The sequence below is a fragment of the Alligator mississippiensis genome, chromosome 11 (genome assembly GCF_030867095.1).
Source record: "Alligator mississippiensis isolate rAllMis1 chromosome 11, rAllMis1, whole genome shotgun sequence".
In the NCBI taxonomy this organism is placed as follows: domain Eukaryota; kingdom Metazoa; phylum Chordata; order Crocodylia; family Alligatoridae; genus Alligator; species Alligator mississippiensis.
This window is the reverse complement of record NC_081834.1, coordinates 66546064-66573111: the sequence shown is the minus strand read 5'-3', so window position 1 is coordinate 66573111 and position 27048 is coordinate 66546064. Positions and strand designations below refer to the sequence as shown.

Below are 27048 nucleotides of genomic sequence, written 5' to 3'. Positions count from 1 at the left end.
ATGTAATTGGCTTTTGGAAACAGTTGGAGCATCTTCTAAGATTACATTTCTCACAAATAATTGGGAACAAAATCTCAAGCAAAAGAAGATTGTGTCAATGTGCGTACATTTTTATTTTCCATGATCCTGCTAAGGATCATATTGATACTGTCACAGTTTTGGTGTAGGCCAGGGGTGGCCAAGCTGCAGCATGAATGCTGCAAGCAGCATTGGCAGCCTCTATTTGGCATGACAGAGATTGGGGAAGGGACAGGCAATACAGAATCAAACAGGACAGTGAGAAGAAAGCAGAGCAGCAAATCAGGAAGGGACCACAGGACACGGAGCAAACTGGGAAGGGGAAGGGAATCAGAGTGGCACATAGGGATCATTAGGAGCAAATGTATGGCATGCCTACCAAAAAGGTTGGCCCCTGTTGGTGTAGGGCATGTCTGTTTGTTACTGCATATTTTCTTGCACAACCCCACTCACATGATCATATACACACTAGGAAACGTTTTGTGTTTACTCATCTGAATCTAGAAGAGTATAATCCTAACACCTCACAAGTGTTATATTCCTTCTGCTTCTGAGACCCCAAGTCTATGCTGATTTTTTCTTTGACCATATTTGTTCCACCAGGGGAATATATGAAAACCATACAGTCGCATAAATCAGGGCAAACATTGAGCAAACAAGAGCATTTGTAGTATGATCCAAACACTTGCTTGAGGTACAGAAAAATTGGCAGAATTATTCAACCATAAGTTCTTGCCCATAACTTCTCCTGAACTGGCCCCAAATCTGATACCCCAGTCCTACTCTGCACTTGGATGAAGCCCACTAAACTATAAATGACCTGTATAACCATATTGGGTGTTTAGCCCTTAGGAAGCCATCATTTGAAAGATAAGAAGTTTTCCTGTTGAACTAAAGTGAAGGTGGAGCTCTCTCACAATACTCCAGACATACATAGCAGCTAGTGCTTAGAGAATCACATTACCATTTTTTTGTTAGTCAATCACTAAATATGAATAAACCGAATAATAAATGTTCCTGTCATGCCAAAAAAAAGTTTAAAATATTTACTTAGAAAAACATCAGTTGTCACATAAAAAAACAGGTTCTGTATCTTTTCTTGATTGTCCCATGAAAGTGCCTTAGAGTAGACAAAGTATCAAAGGATTAAAGGGTCAGGGGAAAGACCATGCAGCAATCACTCTAAGAATTTCTTTTCCTCCCAGTGACTCTCCGCAGGGCCGCTTTCACTTCCTGGTTTCTCAGTGTGTAGATTAGAGGGTTTAACATGGGTGTCACGATCCCATAAAACACAGTTATTATCTTGTCCTGTTCTTGCGATGACTTGGACTGGGGTTTGAGGTACATGAACATGGCTGTTCCATAGAATATGGTCACCACAGTCAGGTGGGAGCCACAGGTGGAGAAAGCCTTGGACCTGCCATCCAATGAGTGAATCCTTAAGACGGTCATGATGATGCGCATGTAAGAGAACAGGATGAAGAAGAAAGGAGCAAAGAGGGTAAGTGATGCACTGGCAAACATAAAGATTTGGTTCTTGGAGGTGTCTGAGCAAACCAGCTTCATTACAGCAAGGACTTCACATGTGAAATGGTCAATCTCATTCTTTCCACAGAATTGCGATGGCATCACAAAAAAAGGGACAACTGTCAGCAGGATTGTGACTATCCAGGACACCAGTGCCAGGTGGATGCAACGTGTCTTGCTCATTATAATTGTATAGCGCAGTGGGTTGGAGATGGCAACATAGCGGTCATAAGCCATGACTGCCAGCAGGAAGCACTCTGTGGATCCTAAAAAGAGTGAGATTAGCATCTGACAGAAACACCTGGCTAAGGAAATGGTTGGTCTCTCAACTGAGAAATTTACCAGTGCTTGTGGGATGATGCTTGATGAATAGCAGATGTCCAGAAGGGACAAATTGTTAAGGAAGAAGTACATGGGGGTGTGAAGGTGAGGATCACATATGGTGAGAAGGATGATGAGGCCATTTCCCAGCAGGGTTACCAAGTAGACCAAAAAGAAGAATCCAGTTAAAATTATCCTTGTTATGAGCTGATTGGAAAATCCAGTGAATATGAATTCAGCCACCATGGTTTGATTCTCCTCTCCCATGTCTTGCTTCAAGCATTCAAGTAGCAAAACAATGGAAAAATAGAGACTGAATATCCTGCAAGTAAGGTATTAACACATTGGATAGGATGATAACAGTCATTGATTCATATAGGAAGACATACTCAGGGAGAGAAGCAAACAGACAGAGGACTGAGGACAGAAGTAAATTGGTAGATACGGAAATAAAAATCTGTATGACTGCAATACATCTAAAATGCCAGTTATGCACTATTTTGCTGCTAATCAAATAAACCAATATTCTAAAAAAATATTTCCTGCAGCCTAAAATTACTCTCAAGACAATAATGATTGAGCTGAAGATTGAAGGAAAAGCAAGAAAGGAAGACAAGCTTGAAGTTCATAGTGTAGTTTTGAAAGACATAAATAATAGGGCCTAAACAGAAGCAGATGCCAGTGAACAGGTCAACAAAAAATGAAAGATCAATACAGAGGAGTGGAACTGAAGCTGTTACAAGAAAGAAATCTTTCATGAACTTCAAATAAAGAAGAGACACATTGGGCAGCATGGACCAGCATAGGAACCAAATCTTCAGAAATGGATAGACTGATGAAAGGGGGCATGGACAGATACAGATCTATGTGGAAATATAAACAATTTTGAGTAGAAAAATTACTATAATTTTACCAAAAGCTAGAGCATGGCAGCACTTTATAGACTAGCTGGTTAAGAGACCCATGATTTTTTGTAAGCAACAATTTATTTTGTCCAAAGCTGTAAATCCTTCCATAGTATCTGATGAAGTAGGTTGTTATCTACAAAAGCTCATGTCAGTTAGTCTATAAGGTGCTACCCTGCCTTACCTTCTGTCTGACTACAGAATAACATAATTTATCATATCTGTATTATAATTTCAGTTAGTCAGTCTTATAGTTAATGTTTTTGTTGGTTTTTTTTTGGGGGGGGGTTTGGTTTTTTGTTTTTTTTTGGTAACAGCCTATTATTTGCTAATCAACAAAGCCATATTTCTAAATCTTACAGTTGTATAAATATTCTCAATCCACACATAAATTGCCTTTTGATTAAGGACATTTATTTTATTTTTTGCATACTTATCCATTTTTCACTAAATCACTATTAGTGCATAATCCAAAAGAGCAAATCCAGCCCATTCAAAATGCATCTTTTTGGTTCACCTGAAAGCAAGAAAAATTGCCTTGGGTCTTTCCAGCATGTATAGTGCCTCGGGATCACCTTAAGCAAATAGTCCAGACTCCAACTGCTATAACTTTGCCATTGGCATTACTGAAAGTATAAATTCATCTGAGGCCTAACGTATCTACTATAACCTCATTTTTTGTATTGGTTTATTTATGTGTCAGTTAGCCCAAGCCATTAATATACATGCTCTAATAAGACTAATGAAACATGACAGTCACAAGTGCAATCTAAGTATGCTAGAGCAATAACTTGACAAAATAGCTACAAGGAAAGTCTACAGCACCAGCACCAGCTTGTCACTGAGCAACAGCTCCATTAAACAGCATTTGTAAGGGGTTGATTGTGGAATAATAATTTCTGTGCTGCAGTTGTTATATGGCCATAGCTCCAGAGGTGTTAGTATGAGTCTACCCATAGCCTTGTCTTTGGGACAGTTAACTCAACAGTAAGATGATCTGTAACATCCCTTCCAGCCCCTAACAATTATGAAATTATGAAAGGGAACCTGACCATTTGGGCTACGATGTCAAAGGCAACTGGATAGGATGCTAAACATACCAATTCCCTCAGTATCTTAACCATGCTTGCCACATGTGCTCTCAAGGGCAGGACGACCCTTTGACCCTGTATTGCAGCATTTTTCTGTGTTCCCATAATGAACTACACAGAGCAAAAATGAAGCTGACCTACTTGTTAAATGAATTTTCCACCTGTGTGTTTTGTTGAAGCATTTTTTCGTTTTATCCCATCCATCCATCCATCCATCCATCTGTCTTTGAGAGACTCAGATCAAAAGACAGATCCAACTATCTTAATAGTGAGGTTTCCTTTTACTGAAATGTACAATTGTAACATGCAGGCATGAGTTAAATATATACTCACTTTCTATCCTTCCCTATGAAGTAAGCAAAGTAATAAGAATATCACATTCTTCCCAACATGCAGGGATTATCCAGTCATATAGTCAGAAGCTCACAGTCTCGTGAAAGAATCCAATATAACTCTTTAAATAAAAAGTCAGTTCCTTAAAGAACTACAACAGGTGTAATTATGAAATTTAGCTTTCCAGATTGTTTTAACCAAGGTATGAGAAAGTCTTGATGCTCACACTATAAAAACAAGAAATTTAAGTAATGAATTATTTCCTTTTTTTCGTAGTGTCCACACTTTTTTGTAGCAAATTCTATAAGGAAACAGTCCAAAGTACATGTAACAAGAAACAATGAAGGAATGAAAGTACAAACATAAGAAAGCAAGCGGGAAAAAAAGATTAAAACTTGTTTCGAGACCGAGAGCGGTGATTTCAGATCATTGGTCTCAGTCTAATTCTTGTTTCCTTACAAATGTGTAGTTTCCTTCCCTGAACAAGAAAAGATTTCTTTTATGATCTGGGGACTTATTACACAGATCCATCTCCTTTAATTAAAATCGAGGAAAACTCTGTTTATTAAATAGCTGGTTGCAACTCCACTGGGAATTCTGACCTGCTTTGTTGACTCAAAAGAATCAGCACGGATGACTCTCCTTTCACATTCATCCCAGCGTAAATCGGGAGTCATACAGTTGGATGGTTTTCTTCTTTGACCACAGTGTAAATTAAGTGTAGCTCCACTGGAATCCATGCACCAAATTCTTCGTTGGTGCTTCTTGGACTAAATCAGAAGTAACTGCCTGTGGGTTGCCAATGTTCCCCCTCACTCAGATGGTCTGAGCCTGCAATGCCAGTGTTCTTCTTTTCCAGAAAGAGTAAATCTGATCAGTAGATCCAACCAAACAAGAGAAGGAATTTTGCAGGGGATTTAAAGGGAAATTTTCAAAACTGGACATTTTAGCTCGTCTCTGATCCATATGGGAAAGACAAAAAATCAATGTCTTCTTGTGCCAGATGGAAATGAGAATTAAACATTTAAATTTAGCATTAACTTAAACATAGGGAGAGTGGAGAGAGGCCACAACAAACAGCAGGTGAAGGCAATTAAATGGTTTGTTTAAATCAGTGTAAATCAGAGGTGTCAAACTTGCCAGGATCTTGGCCAGATCCAGACCACAAGAGTTCTTCCCAGGCCAGACCTGTAGGACCAGCAGCAATTGCAGCGGAACAGTGTTTAGGCACTGTGCTTAGGGCTGCATTGGGGCAGCAAGCACCGGTCTGGGGAACTGCCACCAATGACCATGATCAGGGACATACAAGAAGAGGCTGAGGGATTTGGGCCTCTTCAGCCTAAAAAAGAGAAGGCTAAGAGGGGACTTGGTAGCAGCTTACTGCTTCACCAGGGGAATACACCAACAGCTCAGAGAAAACCAAGATTAATGGCCACAAATTCCCGGAAGACAGCTTCAGGCTCAACTCTAGGAAAAACTTCTAAAACTTCTAAAACTAGGAAAAAGTCACGGTGCCTAGACTGTGGCATAAACTCCCCCCAAAGGTGGTGCAATCACTCACCCTGGAAATCTCCAAGAGGAGACTGGATGGTCACCTTGTTGGGGACCCCAGTTGTCTTTCTTGCCTAGTGCAGGGGGTGGATCCGATGATCTTGCAAGGTCCCTTCCAGCCCCACAATCTATGAATCTATGCATCTATGAAAAGCCTTGAGATACATTAACGTGATGTAATGTAATATTTTTTAATTCTTCTGTTCAAAATGAATTTACATTGACATCTATTTCCTTTTACATATTTTCTTTCCATTATTTTTCCTCAGTTCAAATTGGGGATGAACATGATGACATTTCTCAAAATAAGGAATGTTTCTTTACCTTTTGCCATTTTATATATTTTTACTTAATTAATATTTTATAAAGTCAAAGTCAGAAACACATGCTTAGGTTTATCTAAACAAGAACTCATCAGTACAAACATTCTTGGTGACTCATTTCACATTTTTAAGGGTTTTGGTTTTTTTTTTTTCATTTTTATATACGTTTAAAAGTAAAAAAGAGAATGGGGTGTAGATTGTGGCCGCATTGGTCTAAGGACATAGTCAGGCAAGGTTCTTTGGGTAATTCAGATATCTTTTATTAGACCAGCTCAAATAGTTAGAAAAATTGGCTTTCTTGCATATGTACTGGCCTCTGGCTGCTTTACCACTCCATCCAGGAAGAGCCCAGACCATCTGCAGATGCTTCCTCAGCCTGACGAAGGGCGTTTGTGCCTGATAGTTGGAAAAATTCTTCTTAGCTAGCTATTTGAATTGGTCTAATAAAAGATATCAAATTTACCCAAAGAACCTTGTCTGCAAAAAGAGAATGGACCACATGTTTAGGTGAAAACTGACCTTACATTTAGCTGATCATACCAATTTTTTTTCAAATGTCCATTTGCAACCAGCAAATGTCTAAATGATAGAATTTCTCTTTCTGATTCTACATTAAATTAATTTTGAGACTACTGAAATTTCCCATGGGATGGAAGTCTCAGTTACCAGAAAGACTTGGATGGGTCTCCCTGGGTAAGAACCATGCTAGAAATGAAAATGTAGTTGTAAGTGGATTCCAGTGTTCTTAACCTTGATTGACACCAAGACGAGAAAGAAAAGAATCAGACTTGCTTACTCCAAACCAGTAATTCCTGATTTCCACTAGGGTAAAAAACCTGCCCCTTGGACACTTAGGGAATTTGTTCCTGATTGACACTGGGATGAGGGAATGGAGAATCAGCCATGTTGTCTAATTCCAGTAAATAGATTAGGTCATAATTCCCTGTAGGAATATGCACAGTTATTTTAAGGGGAAAAAAAAAAGAAGTAAGAAACTGTTCATAATCAGGAAACAAAGCCCTCTTACAAATTTTCAGAATATATAAGATTTTTTATCTTAGTGATTTGGCTATGATAGTACAAGTGTTAGAAATATTTATAATCTAAGAATTTACATAGTTTTGGGGGAAAAAAAAACAAATTTGAAAGAGTCTTTTTCCTTGATCTCTGTCTTAGTCTTCCCTAATTAAATCTTTGTCTTAAGAAATTAAGAATAATTTGTTCATTCTTAAGAAAGCCCTAATTCTTAAATATAGTATATACCAGGAATATATATACATTTTGGATTTCTTTTTTAAATTTATACCATTTTCTTCCCAATAGTCCATAAATCTACACTGAAAGATTTTTTTTTAATTGAACACTGAATTATTTTTAACAGGCAGACAAGGTTCTTTGGGTAAAGCTGATATCCTTTATTATACCATTCAAGTAACTGGAAAAATTCTCCTTTGCAAGCTTTCAGGTACAAATACCCTTCTTCATGCTAAGGAAGCATCTTCAGGTGGTGTGCGCTCTTCCTGTATGGAATGAATCGTAAAGACGCCAGAGGCTGGTATGCATGCAAGAAAGGCAGCTGGTGAAAATGTAAGTTGAGGAGTCAATGGGTGAGAAACAGGTTGGGGGAAGGGGAAAAACGTAGCTGGTAAATAGTGGAGAGGTACTTAGGGAATCAGATGTTAGGCAGGATATAATGTGTCATAAATCCAACGTCTATATATTTTTATATATTGTTTATATGTATTTTAACAGGGCCACCATCACGTCTTAACTCCTTCTTGTGTTTTTTATTACACTTTTGGATGGGGTAGGGTGGGGATTTCCATAACCACAGTTGTTGAAATATTTTAAGGAAATGGCTAATTTCTAACATTAATAATGCTATATTATTACAAATGAAGAGTTAGTGAGATTCTTTATTTGGATTCCAGATCTTAGTGTATACGGGAAGACGTGTATTTTTTTGCAACTTCACTTTTCACCTAAAGGAAGGAAAGAAGTGAGTATTTACTCATTTGTTTGTATGCTTTCTTTCGTAACTAAATGATTATTTACTTTTGCCTTCCCCTAATACTAACTTTTTGTAGCTTAAGCTTTTATATTTGAATGAGATCTGATAACCCCTATTTTATCTAATACTGCTTTGCCTATGCATCTGCCGCTGATCACTTCTGAGACTGAGAAATAGAAGGAGGGTACTATTACTTTACAAAATCTCCATTAGATTACATTTATGAATAGATTTAACAATTTCCACTTGTCATTTGAGCCGTATGGTTTCAACTTATTTATTTATTGGCACACAGTGAAGTATTACAGTAGAGAATCAGTTATTCCACAAGCAACCCCTAATTGACAGTATAGCTACAGTATACAGGTTGTAGCCGTGTTGGTCTAAGGTCATAGGCAGACAAGGTTTGTTGGGTAAATCTGATATCTTTTATTAGACCAATACAACTAGTTGGGAAAATTCTTCTTTGCAAGCTTTTGGGTATAAATACCCTTTGTCAAGCTAGCTACAGGTATAACATTTGTCCTGTGAGAGTCATTTTCTTTTGGGACAAAGTTTAATTGTCCAGACATCCATGTCTGTTGCCCCAGGGTAAATCCTAAAAATGTTCATGAGAGAGGAAGTAAATGCTAACAGTTTGTACCAGGACTTCACAAAGTGCATCTGAATGGTTGTCCTGGGATTGGATCATGAAAACAATGGCAGAAAAGTGGCAGGGCATTCAGTCACTACCTAAACCCCAGCTGGAAGGGTGATGTGCATATATACCAATCCAGGGATTTTTTCTGTTCCGGGACAAACACAAGCATAACTTTTTCCCAGGACAAATGCAATGCCTGTTCCTAGCCTGTATCATATACCTTTCACTTACACAAGTCACTCTCCTACTAAGTGTGGACTTTTTTGCAAGTCAGTTCTTTAATCATCACAGCTCTTGTTCTGATATATGGGTGCTACCTTTGGGAGTCATACAGATCATTATTTATATCATAGAACGCTAACTTGAGCTGGCTGAAAACTGGATGAACTGAGAGGCAAAGAATACTGAGACTTTCATACATGTCATGGAGCTGACCCCAATTCACACTCTGGGAATGTGGCCCATTGACTCTAGGCATGCCAAAACCAGTTTTCACCCTTTTCTGGCCCATTTTTCTACCATACCTTTATTTTTTATTAACACCAGCTGATTACCTGGCCTCATGCTTTATACCACGCTGTTGTCAGTGAACTCAAGTAGGTTTCAAATGGTAACTGCTGAGAGACAGGAATAAATTCTTCACGTCATTTTTGATGCAAGGGCATACAGAAATAAATCTTGCTTCCAGGGAAGCAAAAGCCTCCTTCAGCATGAGCATAGCAGTGGTATTGGACTGTTGAAGATGATTTTGCTGTGGCTGGATTGATCCTCCTGGGAAAGATTTCATAGATTTCATAGACATTAGGGCTGGAAGGGACCTTGGAAGATCATCGAGTCCAGCCCCCTGCCCAAAGGGCAGGAAGTCAGCTGGGGTCACAGGATCCCAGCAAGATAGGCATCCAGTTTGCTCTTGAAGGTGTTCAATGTAGGCGCTTGAAGCACCTCCGGTGGCAGGCTGTTCCAGACCTTGGGGGCTCGGACAGTAAAGAAATTCTTTCTTATGTCCAGCCTGAAACAGTCTTGTAGTAGTTTATGACCATTCGACCTAGTCGTCATCCCCTGGGGCGCTCTGGTGAACAAACGTTTCCCCAGATAAAGGTGGATCTAGGCTTTGGAAAGGGGTATGGTGCATCATCACATATAACACAGTGCAGTGGCGATGCGTAGGGGGTGCACAGGGTTGCACGTGCACCCCCTGAGAGCACTGGTGCACCCCCTCACAGCCAGCATCCCCTGCTTAGGCAGCAGGAAGGGGGAGGAGTGGTGGTGTCCCCCCTGAGAGCACCAGCTGGGTAGTGGGGGCACCAGAAGAAGTGCTGCTGGCACCTCCAGGTGCATCCCTGGCCCTTACAGGCATGCCACTAGCACTTCCAGGCAGCATTGCCTCTTAGAGCCAACTTAGACCAAATGCTACTTCTGGGTCGGCGTGAATGGCCCCCCAGTTAGTCCCAAGTCAGTCCACACAACAGTGTTACTGTGCAGTAAGACATTTACATGCGCTTTACTGCACAGTAACTAATCAGGAGTAAATTTGATACCTGCATGATGCAGGTATCAAATTTACGCACAAGTTGGCATAAGCCAACATATTTACTCCACAGTATGGGTGTGCATGTGTACACAGCACCCGTACTGCTCGGTCATTTTGGTTACTATGCAGTAAATGCTCACATGCAGACATGCCCTGTTCCATTGCCAATTTATCAATAACTAGAGAGGAGTACTAGATTTGGGGGATTTGTTTTTCTTAAATTTCTGGATAGCTAAGTAGCAGCTAATACACAACACTGAATTTTAAAGGAAAGGTAGATAAACTATATAAAAGGATGTAACAATCTTTGTTACATTGATAATATATAGACCACTTGCAAGGATTTTCAGTTTGGGGAGTTTTTTATACAATAAGCTATAGTAAATAAAGATTTGACATAGAAATTTAAAAAACCCCACACCATTTGGGTATTTTACCATTCATAGCTATTTCTACTTTCTTTTTTACCTACCTATACATTTCTATCCCCAAATCTTTTCTCTATCTGTCAACCTATATATAGATCACTTCAGAGCATTTTAATTTTGACACCTTTCATAAATAGTATACCACTGTAAATAAAGATTTGAGATTCAATTAAAAACTTCTGTACAGAACAATTTTAGACGTTTTTCCAGTTGTCCTGGTTTCCATTTTCATATCTACCTATATTTCTTGATTTTACAAGTATCTATCCATCTTTGTATATGAAACAATGGTTCTAGTCATGATACCTAGTGTATAAATGTTATTCTTGACTTTATGCAGAGTCTTTTTTTCCCATTCTTTTGCTTTTTGCAAATAATACTTAGACCAGGACATGGGAGAAGAGAATGACACCATGGTGGCTGAATTCATCTTCATTGGCTTCTCCAATCACCCCATAACAAGGATGGTATTAACTGGATTCTTCCTTGTGGTCTATTTGGTAACCTTGTTCGGAAATGGCCTGATCTTCCTCCTAACCTTTTGTGATCCACGCCTTCACATCCCCATGTACTTCTTCCTCAGTAATTTGTCCCTTCTTGACATCTGCTATTCAACAAGCACTATCCCACAAGCAGTAGAAAACTTCTTAGTTAAGAGACCCATCATTTCCTATGCCCGGTGTTCCTGCCAGATGTTAAGCACACTCTTCTTTGCATCTACTGAATGCCTTCTGCTCGCAGTCATGGCTTATGACCGCTATGTTCCCATCTCCAGCCCACTGCGTTATACACTCATCATGAGTAAGACATGCTCCATTCACATGACTTTGGGGTCGTGGGCAATCACCTTCCTGCTGACGGTCATCCCATTTTTCTACATGCCATTACGGTTCTGTGGGGAGAATGAAATAGACCATTTCACTTGTGAAGTCCTTGCTGTAATGAAGCTGGTTTGCTCAGATACCTTCAAGAATCAAATCTTCATGTTTGCCAGTGCATCATTTACCATCCTTGCCCCTTTCTTCTTCATCATTTTCTCTTACATGCGCATCATCACAACCATCTTGTGGATCCACTCAGTGGGTGGCAGGTCCAAGGCCTTTTCCACCTGTAGCTCCTATCTGACTGTGGTGATCATGTTTTATGGCACAGCCATTTTCATGTACCTCATTCCCCAGTCCAAGTCTTCTCAAGAGCAGGATAAAATTACTTCCGTGTTTTATGGAATTGTGACTCCCATGTTAAGCCCTCTAATCTATACTCTGAGAAACCAGGAGGTGAAAGGGGCTCTAAGAAGAGTGCTTCACAGGAAAGGAGAGCCATAGAGTGAATTTTATATTTTTGTATTCCTTCTCATATGTTCATGGTGTGTTGACTGAGACATTTATATAACATCTCTAAAAACAGATTGAACTTTTTTTCTGAATTAAAATGAAAAATGCTCTTCCTTAGCAAGAATGTTGTGAATTTTTATACTATAATATTATTTATGCAGTATATTAATATTTAATGAATGACAAGTATTGTAATATATAATATAATATATAATATATAGTATAATAATACCCAGCTGTGTAATATAACACTTCTGGCTGTGTGTCTATCTGCCCATAATGCTCTGTGCCAACTGTGCATGCACCACCCGGAGCCTTACTGGCAGATAGACACACAGGCAGAAGCGGAGGGGGCCAGGGTGTGCGGTCGAGGTTGGGAGGATGGAGAGACAGTCCATGGAGCAGGAGTGGTGGGAAGATCACAATGGATTTGGGGAAAAAAACAGGGAATTATTAAGAAATTCTTGGAGATTCGTGCTGGATCTCAGAGTTCTTATTAAATGCATACCCTTATTAGTGCCTATCATAGCCTCATATCAGGATTTGAGTGAAAAGATGACCCGTGAGAAAAATGTATTTTCCACTTGTGATGTTGGAAATGGGTTTTGATCACTCTAGCAGCAGGGCCAGTGGAAATGAGCCTTTATTTCACAAGGGATTCAATGTACTTGGGTGACAGACACGAGGAAAGGGCTTGCAAGGCAAGTCATGCAAGGAGAGGCTGAAGGAAACAGGCATGTTCAGCTGGCAGAAAAGGCACTTCAAGGGGAACATGAACACAGTCTTCAAAGAAATGAAGGCTGTTATGAAGGAGAGGGAAAACACCTTTTCTCTCTTGCTGTGGAGAGTAGGACATGGACCAATGCCTTGATGCTTCAGCCAAGTAGGTTGTGATGGCATAGCATGAAAACCTTCCTCATGGTTAGGACAGGGAGGCAGTGGGATAGGCTGCCTAGGGGAGTTGTGGACTCTCCATCACTAGAGGTGTTCAAAAGGGGTTGGACAACCACTGATCATAGAAATCATAGAAATTAGGTCTGGAAGGGACCCTGAGGTTCATGGAGTCCAACCCCTCCTTGCTCTGGGCAGCAATAATCTAGGCGTACCTGGTGCGGATTTGCAGCAGGCTCAGGATCCCTGCAACGGCGGAGTGAGAAAGTTTGCAGAAAGTTGCAGAAAGTGGTTGCTTACAAGAGCACGTGCATGTTTGGGATGGGTGCTGAGGCAGGAGAGGGGAGGGAAGAAAGGGTGCAGGGGAGACTTCCCCAGGAGGCAGGGCAGTATGAAGGATGAAGCTGCCACCGTATCTCTGGGTAGCCTGTTCTTGTGTTTTACTACCCTCCTGGTGAGAAAAGTCTTCCTAATATCTAATCTAAACCTCCATTGCTGCATGTTGAGCCCGTTGCTCCTTGTGCTGTCACCTGCCACAGCTGAGAGCAGTCTAGCTCCCTCTTCTATCCAACCCCAAATCAGGTCGCTGAAGACTGCTATCAAATCCCCCTCAGTCTCCTCTTCTCCAGACTAAACAAGCCCATTTCCCTCAGTCCCCTTTTATGTGACACTACTCTGAAGTAGTTTAATGCTACTGTAACCTGCGCCAGCGCGCTAGCCCGGGTGATATGCCAGATTTCAGATCCTCAAGGTGCCGGTAGCCCTGGGATCTCCCTCAGGTAGGTCTGCTGACTGGGGTGTCCCTGGGAGAGGTGTGGCCCTCACCCTCACTGTCCAAGCATTTGCTCCAAGCCCAATGAACAGATGGGTTTCTTTATTTTATATATATATATATATATATATATATAGGAAGAGAAAGAGAGTAATAAAAAAGAAGGCATATACACATATATATATTATCAATAGAGAAGAATACAACCAATCATTTGAATACAATCTAGCAATGTAACTATAAGTGAATAATTCTCACACAGGGGGTTATTGCTTTACACCAGACTCCGGTACTGATTACATTCGCCTGGTCATATCCTTTTGATAAAAAAATACAGCACACCAGATTCCTTTTAGAATTAAACCTCCCCTCCCATTGTAATAAATAGCAACACATTAATTTCTAGGATCCACCACTAGATGGTATGGACACAGCTTCTGCCATTCTTGAGGCTCTGAACCCCTTCATCAGTGCTGTAGCCACTTCTGGGAGTGCTATGGCCAGTTCCAGGGCCACCGCGGCTGGTTCCCGGTTGATGCGATCAGCCATGGGGGAACGCCACCCCCAGTCGACAAGATTGGCTGCAAAGGACACCCCCCTACACACAGTCGCTGACCAGTCGCAGGCGGGGCACATGCCCCCCCTGACTAAGGTGGCACCAGTCACCCATGCCTGCAGGGTTCTGACCTGGCAGCTCCCAAACAGCCTACCAACTCAGGCTGGCCATTCCCTTTCCTTCTTCTCCTGAGGACACCTGTGTCCAGAAGCTGCACAGTTCCACACCTGGTGAGGAGATTATTTCCTGATGGTGCTATACAGGCTCTTCCTTGTCCTGATGCTGGCTCCCGGAGCAAGTCTCCGTTCCCGTTCCAGTGGTGGAGTGGGGGTCAGCACCTCTGCCCCCATCTCTCTCAAAGCTGGAATTTGATCCTCCTCTCCAGTCCTAGGATCCTCCTGTGCAGCTTTTACACTTCTGTTTTGTAACTTCGCAATATGTACATTTCTTCAAAAGCGTACGTTTATGTAGAAGAACTAAAAATAAAATATATTGGAGGGAGGATTATTTGGTTTAAATCTGCAGTCTCCAGGAGCTTTTGATTGAAAATCTCTAGTTCCAAAGACACTGAAATCTGTGGGGTTTTGGGAGCGTGTTCAGATTTTCTAAAGGGAACTGTTTTCTTTTCTTTCTTTTTGTCCTTTGACCACCTAAGACATTTTGAATACCTTGCTATTCAAATTTTGATAGATTTCCAGGTGTGTGTCTTTTTTAGGTGCTTCAATAAAGCACACGTCCCCCTGTTACCAACCAACCACAGATAATTGCAATAACAGACTTAGAGCAATGTTCTTTGTGATGTTTTTCTCAGCTCATGATAAATCGTCCGGTGCCAGGATTCCTTGCTTCTTTTCCCGCTACTGATCTATCTAATTTCCCTTTTCACTGCCACTGCCAAATCTTTCAAAATCAAAATATTTTAGTAGGAGCTTTCTCTCCACTCATGGATGTAGCAGCACAAGTAACAGTGCAGAGGTACCTGGGCAGTCAGATGTCTGGCAGTTTGCAGCGTGTCAGAACTCCACTGACTAATCTACATTGAGTCCATGAGTTTCTGTACCTGGGAGACTGATGAAGTGCAGTTCATAGGCCTGGCTGTGAAAAGTGGTTTGTAATTTGTTCCCTCTCACAATCAGGCCTGAGAGACTAGAGGCAGAGTGTTTTTTTTTGGTGAGGAATGCACCCCCGCAGGTAGTTGAGTATCGTTGACTTGGATAGATGCTGGTGTGCAGTTTGTGGGAACTGGAGATAGTTGGCAGGTGTTGTGTTTGCAGCTGCAGGAAGTTGGCTTCAGTGCTGGTGATGAGGTTAGGTGCCTGTTTGAATGTGCAAACCACTTTTCAGAGCTGGGCCTATGAACTGCACTTCATCAACCCCCTATATACAGAAACTCACGGATTCAATATACACAGTCGAATTTGGGCACATTGCAACCTGCCGAACACCTGACTCCCCAGGTCCCTCTGCACTGTTACCTGAGCTGCTACATCCCCTTTTCCCCCTACCCCCCACCCCAGCCTAACCCTCCCCCACAGACGCCTCCATTTCCATTTTCACTGCCTGGCTTTCTTGTCTGCGTTGTGTGCCAGGCCAGTCTCCACCTCTGGTTTTAATATGTACGATTTATACAATACTATGAAAAAACCTCATTTTTTTCTTTTATTTCATGCATAAATTATAAGTAAAGCAAAGTCATGAAAGAAAGATAGACATGTTGTTCTTGGAGAGGATCTGTCTTTGCAGCGGTTTCCTCAGGGCAGCTTGGATCTCCCTGTTCCTCATGCTGTAGATGACCGGATTCATCAATGGAGGCACCACACAATACAGAACAGCTGCCAGGATATCCAAGGGGGACGGGGAGTCAGAGACGGGCTTCGTGTAGGCAATGACGGCAGTGGAAAGAAACAGGGAGACCACGATAAGGTGAGGAATGCAGGTGGAGAAGGCTTTCTGATGGCCCTGCTCCGAGGGGATTCTCCACACTGTGGTGAAGATCTGAACATACGACACAACGATGAAAGCAAAAAAGCCTAAACCTAAACACACACTAAAGGCAAGAGCTGCCAGCTCCCTGCGGGATCTGCCAGAGTAGGAAAGCTTGAGCAGATGGGGCACTTCACAGAAGAACTGGTTGATGGTATTTGAGTGGCAGAAGGGGAGACTAAAGGTGTTCCCAGTGTGCAGTGCAGAGCTGATGGCACCAACAACCCAGGCACAGGCAGCCATTTGGATGCAAGCTCTCCTGTTCATTATTATCCCATAATGCAGTGGCTTGCAGATGGCAACATATCGATCATATGCCATAAGCGTGAGAAGGGATAAATTTGTTCCCAAGAAGCAGATGAGACAAAACACTTGGACAACACATCCAGAGTAGGAAATGGACCTGGTGTTCAATAGGGAATTAGACATGGATTTGGGCACGGTCACTGAGATGGAGCCAAGGTCCACAATGGACAAATTAATCAAGAAAAAGAACATGGGAGAATGAAGTTCATAGTTAAGAGTTACAAGTGTGATGATGAGGAGATTCCCCATCAGGGCTGCCAAGTACGCTGCTAGAAAGACAACAAAGTGTAAGATCTGAAGCTCCCGAATATCAGAAAAGCCCAGGAGCAGGAACTCGGTCACAATGGTTTGGTTGGACATTTCCCTCTTCAGTGCATTGTGCAAGGCCTGTGAAGGAAGGACAAGAAAGTGGCCAGGATCAGAGTTACAAATATAACAGGAGGGAATCTCATGTCAGAAACAGCTCCTGAAGTAACTGCCAGTACTGTCTCTCTTTAAGTGCTGTAAAATTGTCAGTGGAAAGTGTTATTGCTGGGAATACATTTTTTTGAGTATAAAGAAATTCCACAAAAGTCCTTATCTGTGAGCATGTGTATATATATAAAACCAAACAAGCTAAAAGAGACTATTCAAGAACAAAACAATGTTTATAATGATGAATCTAGGTTGTGCAATATCTCAGAGGGTTTGCCTTTTCATTGCTTCATGCTCTCATTCACCTCATTTCAGATCTCACTATGAACCCATCTCCCTTCATCAAGTTGGCAGACCAGAGTGTGGCATTTTGTATTTGATTTTTAATAGCAACAAGGGAAAAAGCAAGAAGCTGAGCAAACATCAAGATGAGGCACACTGAACACAGCACTTGTGACTATGATAAGATGCTGGTCAATAAACTGCTAGCACACGCCACTTTCCCCTTCCCTGGTATATACAGCATAAGCACAGACAGCATCCTAAGTGTCACCTGGTCTGAAATGAATCTATACGATGGTTATAAGGTAATTTATATGGTCCCCATCCTGATCTGGACGGTCATCTCTATGCCATGGTAGGCCAGTACCTTCCTTCTGTTATCTCCACATTGGGTCATTGATCTGTGTCATTTGGGTAGAAGAACTAGAAGCTCTTTTGGGCAAGGGATGCTCCTCACTGTGTATTTGCTCATCACACTTTGTTGGGTCCCCTGACCTTAATTTGAGAGGCACTTGGCTATGTAAAATACATTTTCAGGAGGATCACCTGCGGGACTTACCGATTTCTCCCTCCTCCTGGCATTTTTCTGGAAAAAAACAAAATCCGGATGCAATGACTGAGGTGGGATTGTAATCCTGGGGTTGCTGGGCAAGACTGAATCTATGCCATGGGGCTTGGAATTTAAGCCTAGAAAAATGCTTCTTATAAATATGGCTTTTGCTAAACACATACTTTTTCATAATGTATGTAGTTTCTTCAAAAACATTAATTTATGAAGAACTATCAATACAGGGATGGAGGGATAATTTGGTTTAAAATATGCAGCCTTCAGGAGCTTTTGATTGAAAAGTCTCAAGTTGCCAAAACACTGAAATGTGTGGGTTCTCGGTAGCAAGTTCAGATTTCTAAAAGGAGCTGTTTTCTTTTCTTTCTTTTCTTGTTTCTCTTTGACCAGCTAAAGACTTTTGAGCACCTTGCTATTAAAATGCTGAGAGCTTTCCAGCTGAATGTCATTTTCAGGTTCTTCAATACCCCACACATCGCCCTTCTTGCCAACCAACAGTATTTAATTGCAATTAAAAACCTAATGCAACATTCTTTGGGAAGTTTTTCTCAGCTTATGATAGATCCTACAGATTCCTTGCTTATTTTTCCTCTACTGATCTATCTAATTTCCACACACATCCCTCTTCTTACCAACCACCCACAGTCAATTTGAATAATAAACTTACAGCAATATGAAGTTTTTCTCAGCTTGTGATCTGATTCTCCAGTGCCAGGAGTCTTTGCTTATTTTCCTTCTACTGATCTATCTGATTTCCCTTTTCCCTGCCACTACCAACTCTTCACAAGTCAGAATATCTTAGTAGGAGCTTTCTCTCCACTCCAAGACTGACCTGGCAGAAGTAGATCCAAACCAGTTTCTTTCTGCAGACAATAGCAAACTTCACTGGTTTGGAAGAACTGATGCTGCAGGACGTTGATTTATTCCCATCTCTCTTGTTAGGGCTTCTGGGACTTGTTCCCTAGAGCCCAGTTTACCTCTGAAGCACACAACCATGTTCACGCCTTCCTGGATTCATGCCTTTTTAAAGCCAAACTGTTTTGTTTTGATTCTTCAGTTTAATCATTTTTATCTATTGTTTCCCAATTCTGGGCCAGGCTATGTATCATCTGTGGTACGTGTGTGCAAAGTGGCGAGTATTCACTTTGGATTCAGCCGATAATGATTCAATTCAGTGATTCAAATCACTGTCCCAAATTGATTCAGTCAAATCTGAGTTGGAGATTCAGCTGCTGCCAAACTGGCCGAATCTTCAAATTGAACAGGTCCAATCCCCCCACCCACTCTCCCAGCCCCATTAATGGCTGGCTCACCTGGCCCCAGCATCCCTGGACCTAAAAAAAAATAGATAAAATACAATAAAAAATAAAAAATGCCCCACACTCAATGGCTCCTGCCAGTCAGGGGGGCAATCCCCACTGCCACCCGATACTCTGCCATGTGTTTGGGTGATCTGTCATGAGCCCCGAGAGGCTGCAACAGCTCTTGCAGCAGCCGATGAGTGCAGGGCCTTTATTTTTGTTTAAGTATCAGTTAACCTCAGGGTTACTGTGCCTTAAGGAATGGCCCAGTGGGTGCATCTACACAAGACACTAATGCCCAGTGGTTACTGCATATTTATTTAGTACTTGTATAAGTTAAGTATTAAATAAATGCACAGTAACCAGAGTTACTACACAGTATCACCAGCAAACCCCTTTTATGTGACACTACTCTGAAGTAGCCTAATACTACTGTAACCTGTGCCAGAGCTCTAGCCCGGGTGATATGCCAGATTTCAGATCCTCAAAGTGCCGGTAGCCATGGGATCTCCCTCAGGCAGATCTGCTGACTGGGGTGTCCCTGGGAGGGCTGTGGCCCTCACCCTCACCATCCAAGCACTTGGTCCAAGCCCAATGAACAGATGGGTTTCTTTATTTTATATATATATATATATATATATATATATATATATATATATGTATAACTATATATAGGAAGAGAAAGAGATTAATAAAAAAGAAGGTATATATATGTATATATATTATCAATAGAGAATAATACAACCAATCATTTGAATACAATCTAGCAATGTAACTATAAGTGAATAATTCTCACACAGGGGGTTTTTCCCTTACACCAGACTCTGGCACTAATTACATTCGCCTGGTCGTATCCTTTTGATTGAAAAAAAAAAAGCAAAACATCAGATTCCTTTTAAAATTAAATCTCCCCTCCCATTGTAATAAATAGCAACACATTAATTTCTAGGATCCACCACTAGATGGTGTGGACACAGCTTCTGTCATTCTTGAGGCTCTGAACCCCTTCATCAGTGCTGCAGCCACTTCTGGGAGTGCTGTGGCCAGTTCCAGGTTCCAGTTCCACTCCACCCCTATTTCACTTCCCATGATGAGCCTTCCAGTGCCAGAAGAAGAGCTGGTGCTGGAGCTGGATCTCAGTGTCCTAGCAAGGGTAATTCTGCAGAAGGAGGGGGAATCACTGGGAATCTCCTGAGTGGAGGTTGATGTACAGGTGGAGGCAAGTGGCTCAGCTGAGTGACTGCCTGCTGAGGAGCGGGAAAGTGTAGCAGCATCCACAGATGCACCCACACCCCAGAAGTGAGCAGGTACTGTGGTCTGGGATCATGTTGAGCTGGCACATGATCCCACGTACACTATCTGCCTGCACTGCCAACCCAAAACCAGCTAGGGCAAGGGAACAAAATATATGAGCATCACAGGGATGCTCATGCATCTCTGCAGATACCACCCCCTGGCACCACCAGGAGTGAAACCAAAAGGGAAGTCTACCGCTCGCTCCAAAGCCCCCGTCCCCCCAAAGCAGAGGCATGCCACCCTGGGACAGTGGAGGAAAAACAGACAGAGGGGGGCACAGTCCAAAGGCAAGCGAGCTCACTGAGAGCATTGGGGAGATGCTTGCTGTCAATGGCCAGCTATTCTCCCTAGTTGAGCGGCCAGGGTTCAGGCGGCTCATGGTGCTTGTGGTCCCATCATACCAAGTGCCCGTGTGTACCACCTTCAGTAGGATGGTGTTGCCATCCCTGTGTGAGGCATGCACAGAGTACTTGAGGGAGGACCTGTGCGAGGCATGTCCGTAGGTGACCTTACACTTCACCTCAGACATCTGGAGCAGCCGGGGTGGAGATCATGCCTACCTCTCCTTCACGGGGCACTGGTGTGACCAGTCAGGCTGTCGGTGGGTTCTCCTTCAAGCCAAGGTAGTGGATGAGTCCCACATGGCAACAGAGATCATGGGGGCCATGAACCACTTCCTGCAGGCATGGCTTGCTGGGAAGGGCGAGCTCATCCACGGGTTCATGGTCACTGACAATGGGGCCAATCTGGTCAAGGGGGTCCATGATGCCAACTTTGTTGGAATCCGCTGTGTGGCAGACAAGTTGCACCTTGTTGTCAGGGATGCCTTGGAGGGGGAGAGGGCTGCCGGCCATGGCACTGCCACTACCAGCAAGCTCATTTCAAAATGCAGGAAGGTGGCAGGCTACATGCCCTGGGGGATCAAGGCACGCAAGATGCTGCGGGATAAACATAAAGAGCTGAACATCCCACAGCACAAAATCATGCAGGATGTGGAGACTCAGTGGAACGCCACATACCTGAGGTTTGAGAGGCTGGTGCAGCAACAGAAGGGCATCCATGAGATGGTTTTCCACTCAGCTCTGTTCAGGGGCCACTGACCCCAATATCCCTGATCAAGGCCATTTCCCAGATCTTGGTGGTCCTAAAGCCCTTCCCCAAGGTCACCAAGAGCCTCAGCATTGCTGTTGCCCTCTTCAGTTGGGTGATCACCATAGTGAGGGAATTTGAGAGCCAAATGCAGAGCTTCCAGATCCATGTTCCTGGCTGGGGCAGGCCACTGTCACCAGACATGCAGGCACTGGTGAGGCAGCTGAAGGAAGGCATCAGGAAGTGGCTTGATCCCTTGCGGTCCAGTACAGTCCATGCGCTGGCCGCCATGTATGACCCAAGGGTGAAGGGCACCGTATGTGGCAGCCAAGCACTGAATCAGTGGACAGAGGTGCTGGTAAAGAAAGTCAGGGAGGCAGAATGGTGGGGACAGGGGACATGGAACAGGGGGATCCACTATCTCATGCTAGCACCCCATCCGTGAACCAGTCTTGTCCTCCACCACAGGTGCTGCCAATATGGGCTAAGGGCCTGGCTTCTATGGTGGGGTCCAGAGCCACTAGACCCCAGCATCAGGCAGGTGGTGCTCACTCCTTGGTGGTGGCATATCTTGCCAAGGATGTGAAGCCATTGCTGTGTGACCCCCTGGCCTACTGGGCAAGCTGCAGTCAGGTGGTGCTGGATCTCCCACAGTTGCCTGGGAACAACTGTCCTGTCCACCGACCAATGTTCCCAGTGAGAGGGTGAACTTGGAGGTATGGGATGGGGCTATGGGGAAAGAGGAGGCCCCATGTCCTGGGCATGACCACTAAAACTGGCCCCTACCAGGGTAGGGAGACCTGGTGGGACTCCTGGTGGGATGGCAGCCCCGTAAATGCCATGCCCAATGATCCCCTGGTCAAAGACAGGTAGGAGATGCCATAACCTCCAGCTAACCCTGCAAATACACAGTCCTCGCTGGGGAACGGCCAGACCTTTCACATCTTTGACAGGCCTGATGCTTGCTAGTGGCAGTGCAGTTGTGAGGCTCCCAGCGTGCTCTGCTTAGCTGCCCAGGATGCCAGCTTTCAAGTTGAAAAACCCTTTGTCAGGCTGAGGAAATACCTGCAATTGATGTGTCTCCTGGTCCTGGATGGAGGGAATAGTAAAAAAAAGCCAGAGGCCAGCATGGCATGCAATGCAGGCAAGAAAGCCAGTCAGTGAAAATGGAAATGGAGGTGTCAGGGGGTGAGGGACAGGCTGGGGTGGAGGGTGTGGGGGGTAGGGGAAGTAGCTGCACAGGTACAGTGCAGAGGTACCTGGGCAGTCAGATGTCTGGCAGTTTGCAGTGTGTCAAAACCCCACTGTCTGATCTACATTGAGTCCATGAGTTTCTGTACCTGGGAGACTGATGAAGTGCAGTTTATAGGCCCGGGTGTGAAAAGTGGTTTGTAATTTGTTCCCTCTCAGGATCAGGCCTGAGAGACTGGAGGCAGAGTGTTTTTTTTTGGTGAGGAATGCACCCCCGCAGGTAGCTGGATATTGTTGTCTTGGCTAGATGCTGGTGTGCAGTTCGTGGAAACTGGAGATAGTTGGCAGATGTTGTGTTTGGAGCTGTAGGAAGTTGGCTTCAGTGCTGGTGATGAGGTTAGGTGCCTGTTTGAATGTGCAAACTACTTCTCAGAGCTGGGTCTATGAACTACGCTTCATCAGTCCCCTAGGTACAGAAACGCATGGATTCAATATACACAGTCGAATTTGGGCACATTGCAACCTGCCAGATATCTGACTCCCCAGGTACCTCTGCACTGTTACCTGAGCTGCTACATCCCCTTTCCCCCCCTACCCTCCACCCCAGCCTATCCCTCCCCCACGGACACCTCTATTTCCATTTTCACTGCCTGGCTTTCTTGTCTGCGTTGTGTGCCAGGCCAGTCTCCACCACTGTTTTTAATATGTAGGGTTCATACAATACTACGAAAAAGACCTCATTTTTTTTCTTTTATTTCATGCATAAATTATAAGTAAAGCAAAGTCATGAAAGAAAGATAGACATGTTGTTCTTGGAGAGGATCTGCCTTTGCGGCAGTTTCCTCAGGGCAGCTTGGATCTCCTTGTTCCTCATGCTGTAGATGATCGGATTCATCAATGGAGGCACCATACAATACAGAACAGCTGCCAGGAGATCCAAGGGGGACGGGGAGTCAGAGATGGGCTTCGTGTAGGCAATGCCGCCAGTGGAAAGAAACAGGGAGACCACAGTAAGGTGAGGAATGCAGGTGGAGAAGGCTTTCTGATGACCCTGCTCCGAGGGGATTCTCCACACTGTGGTGAAGATCTGAACATACGACACAACGATGAAAACAAAACAGCCTAAACATAAAAACACACTGAAGGCAAGAGCTGCCAGCTCGCTGCGGTATCTGCCAGAGCAGGAGAGCTTGAGCAGCTGGGGTATTTCACAGAAGAACTGGTTGATGGTATTTGAGTGGCAGAAGGGGAGACTAAAGGTGTTCCCAGTGTGCATTGCTGAGTTGATGGCACCAGCAGCCCAAGCACCGGCAGCCATCTGGATGCAAGCTCTCCTGTTCATTATGATCCCATAATGCAGAGGCTTGCAGATGGCAACATATCGATCATATGCCATAACCGTGAGAAGTGATAAATTTGCTCCCAAGAAGCAAAAGAGACAAAACACTTGGACAACACATCCAGAGTAGGAAATGGACCTGGTGTTCAAAAGGGAATTAGACATGGATTTGGGCACGGTCACTGAGATGGAGCCAAGGTCCACGATGGACAAATTAATCAAGAAAAAGAACATGGGAGAATGAAGTTCATAGTTAAGAGTTACAACTGTGATGATGAGGAGATTCCCCATCAGGGCTGCCAAGTACGCTGCTAGAAAGATAACGAAGTGTAAGATCTGGAGCTCCCGAATATCAGAAAAGCCCAGGAGAAGGAACTCGGTCACAATGGTTTGGTTGGACATTTCCCTCTTCAGGGCGTTGTGCAAGGCCTGTGAAGGAAGGACAAGAAAGTGGCCAGGATCAGAGTTACAAATATAACAGGAGGGAATCTCATGTCAGAAACAGCTCATGAACTAACTGCCAGTACTGTCTGTCTTTAAGAGCTGTAAAATTGCCAGTGGAAAGTGTTATTGCTGGGAATACATTTTTTTGAGTATAAAGAAATTCCACAAAAGTCCTTATCTGTGAGCATGTGTGTATATATAAAACCAAACAACCTAAAAGAGACTATTTCAGAACAAAACAGTGTTTATAATGATGAATCTAGGTTGAGCAATATCTCAGAGGGTTTGCCTTTTCATTGCTTCATGCTCTCATTCACTTCATTTCAGATCTCACTATGAACCCATCTCCCTTCATCAAGTTGGCAGACCAGAGTGTGGCATTTTGTATTTGATTTTTAATAGCAACAAGAGGAAAAGCAAGAAGCTGAGCAAACATCAAGATGAGGCACACTGAACACAGCACTTGTGACTACGATAAGAAGCTGGTCAATAAACTGCTAGCTCACCCCACTTTCCCCTTCCCTGGTATATACAGCATACGCATAGACAGCATCCTAAGTGTCATCTGGTCTGAAATGAATCTATACGATGGTTATAAGCTAATTTATATGGTCCCCATCCTGACCTGGACGGTCATCTGTATGCCATGATAGGCCAGTACCTTCCTTCTGTTATCTCCACATTGGGTCAGTGATCTCTGTCATTTGGGTACAAGAATTAGAAGCTCTTTTGGGCAAGGGATGCCGCTCACTGTGCATTTGCTCATCACACTTTGTTGGGTCCCCTGACCTTAATTTGAGAGGCACTTGGCTATGTAAAATACATTTTCAGGTGGGTCACCTGCGGGGCTTACTGATTTCTCCCTCCTCCAGGTTTTTTTCTGGAAAACAACAACATCTGGATGCAATGACTGAGGTGGGATTGTAACAATGGTGTTGCTGGGCAAGACTGAATCTCTGCCATGGGGCTTAGAATTTAAGCCTAGAAAAATGCTTCTTATAAATATGGCTTCTGTTAAACACATACTTTTTCATAATGTATGTATTTTCTTCAAAAACATTAATTTATGAAGAACTATCAATACAGGGATGGAGGGATAATTTGGTTTAAAATATGCAGCCTCCAGGAGCTTTTGATTGAAAAGTCTCAAGTTGCCAAAACACTGAAATATGTAGGTTCTTGGTAGCAAGTTCAGATTTCTAAAGGGAGCTGTTTTCTTTTCTTTCTTTTCTTGTTTTTCTTAAACCAGCTAAAGACTTTTGAGCACCTTGCTATTAAAATGCTGAGAGCTTTCCAATTGAATGTCATTTTCAGGTTCTTCAATACCCCACACACCGCCCTTCTTGCCAGCCAACCATATTTAATTGCAATTAAAAACCTAAAGCAACATACATTGGGAAGTTTTTTTCTCAGCTTATGATAGATCCTACAGATTCCTTGCTTATTTTCCCTCTATTGATCTATCTAATTTCCACACACGTCCCTCTTCTTACCAAATACCCACAGTTAATTTGAGTAATAATCTTACAGCAATATGAAATTTTTCTCAGCTTGTGATCTGATCCTCCAGTGCCAGGAGTCTTTGCTTATTTTCCTTCTACCGATCTGTCTGATTTCCCTTTTCCCTGCCACTACCAACTCTTCACAAGTCAGAATATCTTAGTAGGAGCTTTCTCTCCACTCCAAGACTGACCTGGCAGAAGTAGATCCAAACCAGTTTCTTTCTGCAGACGATAGTGAACTTCACTGGTTTGGAAGAACTGATGCTGCAGGAAGGTGATTTATTCCCATCTCTCTTGTTAGGGCTTCTGGGACTTATTCCCTAGAACCCAGCTTACCTCTGAAGCACACAACCATGGACAAGCCTTCCTGGATTCATACCTTTTTAAAGCCAAACTGTTTTGTTTTGATTCTTTAGTTTAATCATTTTTATCTATTGTTTCCCAATTCTGGGGCAGGCTGTGTATCATCTGCGGTAGGCGTGTACAAAGTGGCTAGTATTCACTTTGGATTCAGCCGATAGTGATTCAATTCAGTGATTCAAATCACTGTCCCGAATCAATTCAGTCAAATCTGAGTTGGAGATTCAGCTGCTACCAAATTGGCCGAATCTTCAAATTGAACAGGTCGGATCCCCCCTCCCAATCTCCAAGCCCCATCAATGGCTGCCCCACCTGGCCCCAGCATCCCTGCACCTAAAAAAAATAAAATAAAATACAATAAAAAAGAAAAAATGCCCCACACTCAATGGCTCCTGCCAGTCAGGGGGGTAATCCCCACTGCCACCCAATACTCTGCCATGTGTTGGGGTACTCTGCCATGAGCCCTGAGAGGCTGCGACAGCTGTTGCAGCAGCCGATGAGTGCAGGGCCTTTATTTTTGTTTAAGTATCAGTTAACCTCAGGGTTACTGTGCCTTAAGAAATGGCCCAGTGGGTGCATCTACACAAGACACTACTGCCCAGTGGTTACTGCATATTTATTTATTACTTGTATAAGTTAAGTATTAAATAAATGTGCAGTAACCAGAGTTACTACACAGTAGCACCAGCAAACCCCTTTTATGTGACACTACTCTGAAGTAGCTTAATACTACTGTAACCTGCG

At 43.1% G+C, this 27048-nt stretch overlaps 3 protein-coding genes across 3 annotated transcripts; 1 reads left to right on the top strand and 2 right to left on the bottom strand.

Annotated features, from left to right (window-relative positions):
• Positions 1–1200: 1200 nt before the first annotated feature.
• On the bottom strand, positions 1201–2133 carry LOC132243779 (olfactory receptor 13C9-like). The gene has a single exon (XM_059714169.1). It carries the CDS (start codon positions 2131–2133, stop codon positions 1201–1203), a length of 933 nt encoding a protein of 310 aa, XP_059570152.1.
• An 8938-nt stretch (positions 2134–11071) lies between these two features.
• Positions 11072–12004, top strand: LOC132243778 (olfactory receptor 13H1-like). Its single transcript, XM_059714168.1, has one exon. The coding sequence runs from the start codon at positions 11072–11074 to the stop codon at positions 12002–12004; it is 933 nt and encodes a 310-aa protein (XP_059570151.1).
• An 11439-nt stretch (positions 12005–23443) lies between these two features.
• Positions 23444–24400, bottom strand: LOC132243777 (olfactory receptor 14A16-like). Its single transcript, XM_059714166.1, has one exon. The coding sequence runs from the start codon at positions 24398–24400 to the stop codon at positions 23444–23446; it is 957 nt and encodes a 318-aa protein (XP_059570149.1).
• Positions 24401–27048: the final 2648 nt, after the last annotated feature.